General features: G+C 36.5%; 1 protein-coding gene across 1 annotated transcript; it reads left to right on the top strand.

Annotated features, from left to right (window-relative positions):
- Positions 1-4,057: 4,057 nt before the first annotated feature.
- On the top strand, positions 4,058-8,213 carry LOC130562145 (gastrula zinc finger protein XlCGF49.1-like). The gene is made up of 2 exons (XM_057347018.1): positions 4,058-4,235; positions 6,060-8,213. Exon 2 carries the CDS (start codon positions 6,085-6,087, stop codon positions 6,814-6,816), a length of 732 nt encoding a protein of 243 aa, XP_057203001.1. The 5' UTR covers positions 4,058-4,235; positions 6,060-6,084; the 3' UTR covers positions 6,817-8,213.
- Positions 8,214-12,921: the final 4,708 nt, after the last annotated feature.

Raw genomic sequence — 12,921 nt, 5'->3', positions numbered from 1 at the left:
TAGTAAAAGATAGATACACCTGTCAGTTGTGGTTGTCTAACATTTTTCTCTCAGCATAATAAATCCATTAAATCAGAATAACTTCGTTAGTAAATAAGTATATTGTTGTTGCTGTGTGTAAATAGCAGATAAATGAATATGTGGTGAAGGTGTTTTATAGTCTTGCCACTTTCTTTGGCCAAGAGGCCATATGACTGACAGGTAAAGCAACCAATCACGTTTCGTATTGTGCCGTGTCATGTTCAGAGGCGTTGAAATGTCCCCGCCGTAACAGACCGGTGTACATTCACGAACGTGTCAAAAGTTAACAGCAACAACGATTATACGTTTGTGCTGTGAACCTTGCATACTTTTAAGAATTAAGCGTTTAGTAGATTGTGAATGTGATGAATTCTTATTACAACCGTTGTAAACACAACAGCTCACTTCTTAGATCAGACGGCTTTGTGTTGTTTCTAAGTGGACCGTTAAAGAACGAGACACGCACATCTCCCGGAAATCCTGTGAAATTCAACCAATCATATGATGACTTAGAACGTGCTGAAGTGTTTCCAGAAAAGTGTGCCTTATGCATCAGATGTTTAGCCAACGGTCTATAGGGGTGACGTCCGAGGCTGAGACTAGGTTTTATAAGGCTTTAACACGCTAGGTGTTGCTGTGATTCCTCTGTGTTCTGTATTGTTTCACTGAAACTGGATGAATCTGCTGGTATAGGCAACATTTCTTTCATTTTGAGAGGGTAATTTTTTCCATTTATTTTATTTATAAGGGTAGTACATTAAAGTAAGGCGCAGAACTATATTTAACATTTATAGAGGATGATGAACTCCATCATCTGTTTCCTCCATCCATTTTCCTCTCAAAGGTCACTTTGACTCGCGATACTCACTAAATCCTTGGTGTTTTGAGTCAGATCCGTGGGCGTGGCTTGTTGGTTTTAACTAAATCCTTGGTGTTTCAAGTCTTACGAAACCTTTACCCTAACCCACACCCTAACCTTACTCTAACCATCTAAACCAGTGGTTCTCAAACTGGGGGCCGTGGCCTCCTGGGGGCCCCAAGATGGTTCCAGGGGGCCACAGATTTTGTGGCATTTTAGAAATATAGATATTTATCATACATTTTGTGCAATCAAACATCAGAAAAACAACACCACCAACCAAAAGAATTGATGTTTTAGCATTGTTTAACTGAATATTTTCTTGGTTTAATTAAAATTTTAAGTTTAAGATTATAAGTCTTTATTTGGGGGGCCGCAAAGCAATGCACTCTACACAAAGGGGGCCTTACAACAAAAAAGTTTGAGAACCACTGATCTAAACTACCTATGATTGTTAAAATTGCCTAAAAAACACGGTTGCGTGATGACGTCAGACTCGAAACACCAAGGATTTAGTGAGAGCCCCAAGTAGGTGTCTCTGCAGGTCGGAGTTATGGTAGTCCTGAAAAGTGAGGGCGTAAGGTTTCTCATTGGTCAAAAGTGCTCTTCCTTGGCAACTGAGTTAACCACAAAGATGCGTAACTTCTTTAAACAGGAAGAAGGTCGCGGTAAGGTATGCAAAGCAAAGTTTGCAAACTTGTAAACATAAGGCCTTAAAAACGAATTAAAATTGGTCAGATAAGTCTGTATTTTTGCTAAATTGCTTAATAATAAATTACAGAAGGTAACTAAACAGCCCTTGCTCATCTAGAAGCAGCTGTCGTTATGTTTTATGAGTATTTCAGTCTTTTCTACATGTTTTTATTTACATCTACTATATCATAGTTGTACTAAAACTATAGAAATATATTTTACTGAATGACAGCTATGTTGTTGCTATTCTTTCATGACACCAAGAAAAGCTAATTATTTTGACTGCTAGTGCAATTTTAAGTGTTATTTTAGAGACATTTGTACCCTTTAAATAATAATTGTAATTTGCTTTTGGTTGTGACCCTCATCAGCCATTCCTTGAATATCAGTTATTTCTCAATAGTTTAACTTACTCATACCTGCAAACCCATTTACCATCATTTTACATTTACAATAAAATGCAATATGATATTAACACAACCCTGCTTCAGGTTCAGGTAATCTGATCTGATTTTCATTTACATTTTTAACAAATGAAATATGATACAAAACACAATGTTTTATTGTAAAATATAAGTTTGCATAACTAGGAAAAACAATTCAGTGAAATGTCTACAGGTAACGCTCCAAGACTACATTTAAAGGTGCAGTTTGTGACAATTTTGCAGTAAAATATCCTAAAACCACTAGGCCAGTGTTATATATTTTGTTTAGCTGTGTACTTACAATATCTCAAATGTTTCCAACTACTTGTAAATTGTGAGAAAATCGCCATTCTAAACAGTGACACGGGCTGTGCAGTCGCCTGTCAATGGCGTCATATCTGCGTTACCCTTTGTTACTGCCTTTACTGACGTAGAAACCGCATGACAACAGTGTCGTGGACAAATGCGGAAGTAGTGTCTAGCAAGCCACTAGCTTGTTTCGAACAGTCACTTATTTATGGACCACAATTATACACAACATTTATAAAACTTTATTACTTTACCTCATCCGCTAACATGATTTTTCGTTCCCGTGTGATTAATGGCCATCAACGGTAGAGTTGAAGACGACGATCCCATCATTCCATGCTCCTTCACAGGTCATCAAGCTACGGCATTGTTGTTGTTTTGATCGTGCGCCCTCTAGCGGCGGTTTTTACAAACTGTAGCTTTAAGTAATAAATACACAGTGTTGGGTAAGTTACTCTCAAAAAGTAATTAATTACTAGTTACTAATTACATATTCAAAAGTGTAATTAGATTACTGTACAAATTACTCTCTCCAAAAAGTATTTAATTACTTATTACTAATTACTTTCTATATCCTACATCAACCTTGGTTAGTTAAGTGATTCAAGGATAGGCATGAAAGGGCTCTTTTTATTCATTCAAATAAATAATATTAAACTACATAAAGTACTCTTATTAACTGACCAAAGTATTACAAATGTGAGAATTATACATTAAAGCACAGATTTTAAAGTTAGACTTTGCATTTTGATGTCAATTCCACTATTGTACACACATATATTACACAAAGTATTTAGTTTAATTACATCAAAAGTAACTGTAATTAAATTACAGAAAAAACAAGAGTAATCCCTTACTTTACTTTTTCAAGGGAAAAGTAATTAAATTACAGTAACTAATTACTTAGTAACTAGTTACACCCAACACTGTAAATACATATGTATGAAAATCAGTCAAAATGATTAGTCTGGGAACAAATAGATTCGTCAGACCAACGACTGCCCATTATGAAATGTAACCTAAACTAATAATATCCTATGTTACCACTAAAGGGACATTAGAGCCAGCGTCCAGTTTTAGGTGTATGTGTTGACATACCGGTGATAACGTGGAACTCACACCTCAGAACACGCCGAAGCCAATTTTAAAATAGGCACTATCTTTATAAATCAACCAAATTTATAAATCAAATTCCTGGTTTCATATTTTAAATCTTATTATAAAACGCAACAATGAAAGGTGGCTTTGGATGTAACTATTAGGCCAATAGCGTTTAAGCTCATGTTGAACAGGTAGCTTTCGCGAGCAATTAAAAAGACCTTTCAGCACTCCTCTACCTTTCGGCACGCCCAATGGGCTCTATGCATGCGTGACTTCCGTGTTTCACAGGAAGATTCTTAGGCAGTTTCCGGTTGGGGAGACTTAAAGCAGAGAGAAATGGAAAAATTAGAAAAATAGTTCAATTTAGCAGATGCGTTACATTACGGCACACAGCAGTGGTATATAGAAGTGGGGTTCTACCGTATTTTAATGTCATAACGAAATGTTAACTTAAGAAAGTATCACTTCAAATACGGTAGAACAGCACTTCTATACCACTACTGTGTGCCGCAATGTACAGCATCTGCTAAATTGAACTATTTTCTCATTTTAACATTTCTCTCTCCTTTAAGTCTCCCCAACCGGAAACTGCCCAGAGTTCTTCCTGTGAAACGCGGAAGTCACGCGTGCACATAGCCAATTCTCCGACCTGCAGAGATCCCTCTCTTTTTGACTGGGACAAGTGAGAGCGCGCGTGTATATGTATTATTACGGTAATATAAGGTCAACGAAAGGGTATGCCGCTCTTATCACTGTATTTACGGTAATATCAGCAACAACAGAGAAGCTGCGCTAATACGCGGATTTTTTGCTCGGCAATGTTTGAGGTAAAAGCATAACAACATATCATGTTTCAAGTTATTTCAACTGTTATAGTTGAGACTAAATCATGGTCGTATGTTTATCAATTGTATAAATCTTTAAAGACCTCTTCAAGCCATCTGTAGATGTGATAGGCCTATAATGGCTAGGTTACTTGCTAAAGTTAGGCAAGTTTAAATGAATTTGTTTAACTGTGTAGACTATTTTATAAATATGCAAGTTACATTAATACTATATATGAAGTGTCCATTGCTTTGGTCCAAAATGCTCGTAGTATACTTCCAGTTCTACTGGGGGGGAATATGCAGACCTCTTTTCGGGTGTTACGGTGATTTGTAATATCGCAGCTTCATTGATGTGCTTATCTCATGATGTGTCTCTTTTTGCCTTCTTAGAATATGCCGTAAAAGTATGCATTGTTTTTGTTATGGAAAAGTATATCCGTTTTTTTGGTGTGTAGCAAAGCAGTATAAACGTATTGTGACGTACAAACACGAAAAAGAAAATGGTTAACAGGTAGACACATTAAAATGCAGCTCCTCTTTGTATTTAAGTATTTCTTCATTCATTTTTTCTTGCATGTATCACGGTGTATCATTTTTCTCACTTTATTTTACGGTGCCCTTGTTACATATGTATTTACTATAAATTGTGCATAATTACGTGTAACTAACCCTGAACCAAACCCTAATCCTAACCCTATAGTAAGTGCATGTAGTTAACTTTTTTTACTCAGTACTTAAATGTATAATTACACTGTAACACAGGCACTAAAATAAAGTGTAACCTTTAAACATACTATGATTTGGGATGGGACTGGGCAATAATTTTGATAACAATATATATCGCGATAGACTTAATTTCGATAACGGTGATATGATTTTTAAACACATTTTCGATATTTCAATATACATTACACGTCCGGGTCTGAGCCCTGGCTCTGCGGCTACTGGTGTTATGGAGCGGCACTCCGTTGTGCCCCAGAAACTGAAGCACACTGTAGGGCCTATGAAAGACACTGAAACTAATTTAAATGGTTCTTAATGTCAACTTGCAGGAGAGCATTGCAAATCTTGTATAATGTTTTGACACAAAAAAAAACTGTAAATACAGTCATACATAAAATTCAGTGTACGTTAATAATTGAAGATTATTCATTTAGATTTAGATTATGTCAAAAGCAGGCTTTCATGAAAAAAGCGTCAAGTAATGGGAGGCCTATGCCGCAGTAGAGCTTTGAAGATACGCCTATGCTTTAAAGCACATTTTGAAGTTATGGAATTATGCTTTGAAGCACATTTAGAGAAGTTATTCTTTCTTTTATTGGTAACATGATTCTAATATTTGATACTTACACACGGTATGGGTACAGTCCTATACAAAAACATTTATTCTTAACATATGTAGCTTTGCACCCCGCTGGCATCTAGAATGATTTTGATCAGCATTTTATTGTTATCAGAGATCTCTCTCAACTTATATCTTACATTTTGCTTTTTGTTATTTTGTTCATAGCGTTATTGGAGTTATATAGTATCGATCGAAATGAATAAATACATTTCAATATCAATTTTGTTCATATCGTCCAGCCCTAATTTGGGACATACTAATTTTAATTTCCAATAATGCTATTTAGGATTGGTAGTATGCAAATTGGGATGAAGGCTGAGGGTCAGTCTACTAAGCAGTTGATTGTTATTAAACAGAAAACTCAGACCCTGCGGCCCAATTTGCATACTATCTGTCCCAATTAATATTAATATAACTTTTTTGGTTAAAATATTTTGTGAAGAGATGTTAATGTGAAAATGAATTATTTATTTTGGCAGGTCTGTTCCACCATACCACACAGAGATGTTCAATGAAGCCATAAATGAAGTTGAGGAGAAACATCAGTGTCAGAAACCTCAGAATCTTGAAAGGCTAGAAATGTCTTCAAGTAGTGGGCACAAGAACAAGATTTTCTCTACAAAAAGAAAGCAAAGAACAGAAGCAGGCGAGCCTTTCACCTGCCCTCAGTGTGGAAAGTGTTTCAAACGCAAATGTCAACTTGAGTGCCACATTAGAGTTCACACTGGAGAACGACCAAACATATGTCCTCAGTGTGGAAAGAGTTTCACAGATAAATCAAATCTTGTGGCACATATGAGAATTCACACTGGAGAGCGCCCGTACATATGTTCTCAGTGTGCAAAGAGTTTTAAACAGAAATCAACGCTTAATGTGCACATGAGAATTCACTCTGAAGAGTGCCCATACACATGTCCTCAGTGTGGAAAGGGTTTTAAACAGAAAAATAATCTTGAGCTGCATATGAGGACTCACACTGGAGAGCGCCCATACTCGTGTCCTCAGTGTGGAAAGAGTTTCAAACGCAAATCAACGCTTGATATCCACGTGAGAATTCACACTGGAGAGTGTCCATACGTATGTCCTCAGACTGGGAAAAGTTTTAAACAGAAATCAAATCTGGAGAAACATAGGAGAATTTACAATGGAGAGCGCCCATTTGTATGTCCTCAGTGTGGAAAGAGTTTCATAGAGAAATCAGCGCTTAAGGTGCACATGAGAGCTCACACTGAATAGTACCCATACAGATGTCCTCATCGAGTTTCAAGAATTCACACTGGCAATCGCCTGTATGCATGCTTTCAACGTGAAGTGTCCATGAACATGACTTCAATGTGGAAAGAGTTTTCACCTTAAAATTTCACCTCAACTGGATTTAGGTCTGCGGAACGTGAGGGCCAGTCAATGGCATCAATGCCTTCGTCGTACAGAAACTGCCTACAGACTCTGGCCACACGAGGCCGGGCATTATCATGCACCAGGAAGGCCCTGCACTGCACCAGTGTAAGGTTTGACAATTGTTCTGAGGATTTCATCCTGATACTTAATGGCATGTAGAGGTCTGTGCGACCTTCTAAGGACATTCATGTTTCTGTTTGCGTTCAATACATTTGGTAACAAAATAATTCAGGAGGTATATTCATGCTCTAATTCAGACATAATATTACATATAAAATCAACTGCAGTGCAAACTGTAATGCATTAAAACAAAAAGCCGTTTACAGATGTAGAATTTTGTTACGAAAACATCATATGTACCAGATCACTGCACTGACATGTATGAAGTAGCCTAAACAGGGTCAATTTTGTTTTGATGTTGATTTAAAGCAGTAAGGCTGTGTTCACACTTGACTTCTCTTTTGAAAAAGTTGACAAAGGTGCTTTTTTTTAGAAAAAAAACAAACGCTGGCCGCGTTTGGTTACAAATAGCAGAGTCTGTGGACGAAGGCAGCCCAGAGAAACATATAGGCAGCGTAACGGAAGTCTGTTTGAATTATAAACAGAGAGCGTCTTTGCAGTAACTAATTGCATGTTTAAAAACTACAATACTAATTTCTCGCTAGAAATGCAATCAGAAGTTGTTGAAAGTGAAAATTAAACTTACTTTTATACAAAACTATGCTCTAACAGGCGTTTCGGCTGCCATTTAATTTATTCGAGCTTGAGCCTTCTCGACCAATCATGTTCCTCGCATGTTGTTATGGAAACAACAGGTCTCTGTCATTGGTTAGCTGTGAAAAATGAGCTTGAAGTAGTCAGAAAAGTTGAACTTTTTTCAACCTCAAAAGATGCTCTGAGCTGCAGAAAAAGACGCCGGCACTGGCGTTTAAAAAAGCGCTCAGGAGGACGTTTTTCAAAACACGGTTTACTCCATAGGATTATAATGTAAAACAGACGCTAGCAGCTTCAAAAAAGAAGTCAAGGCTGAACACAGCCTAAGACGGTTTAAATCAACACATTATTATTTTCTTAGAATCTTTGTACTATGTTGACAATTCTCACCATGTAAACCTGAAATCATCAGTCTTAAGAACTGATAATTGTTAAGAACTGATAAATAATAATTGTTGGTGTCATAACTATAAAGTGACTCGTAGATTCTGTCCTTTATTAATAAAATATTTTGAAACATACATGTATATACACACCCACACACATATATATGTGTGTATTTATGTTTTATGTATTTATATGTTATGACTTAGAGTAAATTGATGTTTTAAAATGAACAATAGATCGACTCATCTGACTGGATCACATCATGTACTCACGTTACAAATTGATGTGGGGCCAATATCTTAAGAAATGCTAGGTTATGACTTTTAATGTGGCTTGGTTTAGTCATCATCAGCAAAAACATCAACAGGTATGGGTTCAGCTGTGACAATCAAATAGAACCTTAAGATGCATACCTGAAAACAAAAAACAGTTTGTGTGTGTGTATGTGTCAAGTGTGTTTGGGGTTAAACTTCCACACCAAAACACATTTCTTTCACATGGTGACATCATTTACATTAAAAAAAGAACCCTGTGCATGAAGGGCTCTGGGAAAGACACACCCTCAACAATGAGCCAACAGTGAGACATTTCAAATGATACCAAACATGAGTATTTAAATTATTTGTCCACACTGTTCATATTTGTGCTTTATGGTGATCTGAGCTGAGTGGGGGAGAAAGAGGAGAGGGGGAGAAGAGAACACATGTGGAGGTGTGAGTTTGCCATTTTTATTCATTAGGGTGTGCTGTTTGAGATGGAAATGCAAGCTCGAGTTCATTGTATTGGATGAAGTTCTTTGTTTTTTAGGATGTGGTGACTGTTTGGTGTGGACACCTTGGCCAGCCTTACATAATTCAAATCTTATCCCTTCTACCCCTCTTTATACATATAGAGTCAACCTCCTTGTTGGTCCTAGATAAAACCTGACGACCAATCAGATACCAATTAGACAAAAGGTCTTGAAAAAGGAATTTAGTAACTCATATTGTTTTGAACCTTACTATAGTAAATATTAAAGTATACTATTTGTTCAATTTACTGTAGTTATTACTACAGAAACCTATAGTAGGCTATATTATTGTAATAAAACTATAGTGCTGTGCAAATACTATAAACTACAACATTCTTTCATGTGGGTGGGTTGGGGGGTGAAAAAAATTCTGATCAGCCTATCATTTCAATCTAGTTCAGTTGGTAGCATAGGTAGGAATTGGCTTAATGTCTTTAAATCTTGTACAAAGTACTGCTGGGGTTGGTCAGGAACAGCTATGACGTAACGAAGCATCGTTTTGCTGAAATTTCGTGACATGGCCCGTTTGAATATTGGGTTTGAAACTCCGAACAACTGATTTGAGTGCTCTGAACCAAACGATTTTAAACAGCCCACCTCTCGATAATTTTCCCAAAAGTGCATTTTTAAAATAGCATATAAAGTATAGTTTTCGCGTGACATCAGGCACTTAGAGCAACGCCCCGGTGGAGGGCAAGAGAACGATCTCTATCTCTGACGTAGTCCGCTGCCATGAATAGAATTTAGGTCATTTTTCTTATCATGACGTGCGCCACACTCCAGTCCAATTGGTGGCGGAAATGCGCCTTTTCAGTTTAGTTTGCCATTTGCCATTAAAAATAAAAATAGTTGTCCGTTGTCTTTTAGCCTAAATGCTAAATAATGGTTGTGCATTAAAATGCACTGAACGACGAGGAGACAATCCTGAGTGATGCTTCTACAAAATTCCGTCCGAGAAAAAGCGAGATTTGTGGATTTTATGTCAAAACTATGTCCTCAGGGAGGGGAAACAATGGCAGCGTTCATAAACTCGTATTTGTCTAATACAAATAAATATGATATTTGAAGTTAGACCATGCATAATTTTCATAAATGAAGATCTATATATGTTCATATTGATTTTATAGAGAAAGATAATTATCTTATGTTATGGACATCTTTGAAGAACATTCTGTGAAAATATAACCTTAATATCTAATAGGCTATTGATTGTGTAAGGCCATGTCAAAGATTAAAATGATATTAGTCTTTATGATAATCGGACTTTGTTTCACAGACTCGGTCACATATATTCAAATACCAAAAAAATGTTAAAATTACTTTTATTACTATATACCCATAAAAAAAGAGTGTGTTGTTTAAGCATTGCGGTCATATTATATACGAAGAGTTTGGTTCCAAATTGAGATGAACATTTTTCAAAAATCATGTTTTTTATTGTGCATTCCAATTAATATCAATCAAACTGCAGTTGGTTTGTTTGTTTTGATTTAAGCCATAATAACTAGCTCACTAACACAATAAAAACATAACATAATAAAAAACATGATTTTCGAAAATTTTCTCATTTTGGAACCAAACTCTTCATATATTGATGTTATAAATAAATGACCACAAGTCTTAAACAACACTGGCACTTCCTCTTTTTTTACATATGTAAAAAAGTAAAGACAGTCTTTTCGCAACTTTTCTGTTGGTTGTAATTAGTTATAATAATTAGTTTAAAAAACTGAAAAAGGAAATGCTTGTGGAAAATGTGCATCGCTCTTGAGGACTGTCTGCAGCTGTGTTTTTAACCGTTTTTCCCGAGCTTCTGTCCTCATTAATATTTTAACTAAAATGTAATGTTTTATTTCAGCAGGTCTGTTCCACCATACTGCACAGAGATATTCAGTGAATCCGTTCACAAATAAATACAGGAACAATTCCTATAATCCTACAAGTAAAGAGGCCACTTCATTTAAAGGTAGCAAATTCAGTGTGACACAATTTTGTGAAACAATTGAATTGTTAAAAAGGAGCACTGATCCAGACCCGTGCCGAATGAAACATGAAGATAGTGAGGAAGAAAGAGGTTGGTGTCCATTCTTGATTCTTCAATAATGATTGGTTAGGCTAGTCATTTAAATTTAGATTGTAGGAGTCGTAACTACCTTATAGCTGTATAGCATGTGTCTAAGATTTTGTTATGATTTTATGATCATGGTTTCATTTTAGATTTGTTAAGATAGGTTTGCCAAATGAAGTTGAGGAGAAACATCAGTGTCAGACACCTCAGAAGCTTGTAATGCTAGAAATGTCGTCTGGTAGTTTGCAGAAGAACAAGATTTTCTGTCCAAAAAGAAATCAAAGAACAGAAGCAAGCAAGTCTTTCACCTGCCCTCAGCGTGGAAAGTGTTTCAAGTACAATGGTCGTCTTGAGCAACACAAGAGAACTCACACTGGAAAGTGCCAAAACACATGTCCTCAAAGAATTACAAACACAAACATCATCTTGAAGAGCACATGAGAACTCACACTGGAGAGCGCCCATACACATGTCCCCAGTGTGGTCAGACATAGATGTTTATGTCATGAGGTGCTCTCATTTCTTATTTGTCTACCTTTGTGCAAACATTTCCTTTCGGCGCGTTTTAGCTCCACGCCTTCGGATGAGAGGAAAGGATCTAGTATTAAACAATTTGGTCGATGTGGCAACTGGCAAATGATTTCTGTCATTACAACAGTTTGCAATATTCCCTCACACCACTATGGGGACAGGAGCACGAAAAAAAACCACCACCTTTACTCCTCTTTTTGCATTAAAATTTCCATAATCATTGAGATATTAACAATAATCGTAACGAATGTCACTCGCGTCACCGTAATTTCCCCGCAAGTACATTTTTAAAATAGCATGATCCGTAGTTTCCACGTGACTTCGCGCACTTAGGAGTAGGGTTGGGAATCGAAAATCAATTCCAATTTGGAATCGGAATCGAAAGGCTAGGAATCGGATCGGAATCGAAAGGAATAGGAATCGGATACTTGAGATTAAAATTTGAATTCCTCTTATCAATTCCTGTGTGCATATTTTCAGAAAAGTACATGCGTTGCATGATCTGCTGATATCTCAATAAAAGCCCTTATGAAAATTATCGATATTTTTTACTATAGTAAGCATAGTTTAGCTATAGAATTTGTATTAAAGCACAGGAATCACAAATTAACCATAGTTGCATTAAAGTAACTGCAGTTTAACCATGATGTAGTTCAACTGTGATAATACAAATTGTAATAAATCAGAAAAGCTGTGTTTCTATGTTTAAATATACACAAAACGGTGCTCATAAATATACATATATATATATCGCAAACAAGTCAATAAGCAGGCTAAATGACCATACAGGTTGATATCTAAATGTTTTACTTCAACTGTGGAATCGAAACGGAATCGATAAGAATCGAAATCGATAAGCAGAATCAGAATTGGAATCGATAAAATTGAACGATTCCCAACCCTACTCATAAATATATAAATATATTTTGCAAACAAGTCAATAAGCAGGCTAAATGACCATACAGGTTGATATCTAAATGTTTTACTTCAACTGTGGAATCGAAACTGGGAATCGATAAGAATCGAAATCGATAAGCGGAATTGGAATCGGAATCGATAAAATTGAAACGATTCCCAACCCTACTTAGGAGTCGGTGAACGCCCCCGCGCTGGAGGGCAAATTAACGCTTTCTAAAATTGTTCGCCAGATTACGAAATGAGTGATCATTTTTAGCCTAAATGCCGAGTAATTACTGTGCATTTAAAATGCACCAACCTGCGAGTGAATAACCCTGAGTGATGCTTCTACAGAATCCAGCATGAGAAAGAAAGCCAGAAAGGAGGATTTTGTGAATTTTATGCCCTAAGCGCTCATGATACACTCATGTTTGCAGTAAACACTTAATCAAAGGTAACCTCACGTAAACACTGGGTATTTTCGTCATTGTATTTGTACCTATGAATCATCTTTTTTCCCACCTGCAGTGTTTTTGCGGACGAAGCAAAGTCATCT

The sequence above is a fragment of the Triplophysa rosa genome, linkage group LG11, assembly GCF_024868665.1.
Source record: "Triplophysa rosa linkage group LG11, Trosa_1v2, whole genome shotgun sequence".
In the NCBI taxonomy this organism is placed as follows: domain Eukaryota; kingdom Metazoa; phylum Chordata; class Actinopteri; order Cypriniformes; family Nemacheilidae; genus Triplophysa; species Triplophysa rosa.
Note: the sequence above shows the minus strand (reverse complement) of the source record. Positions and strands in the feature narration are given on the sequence as shown.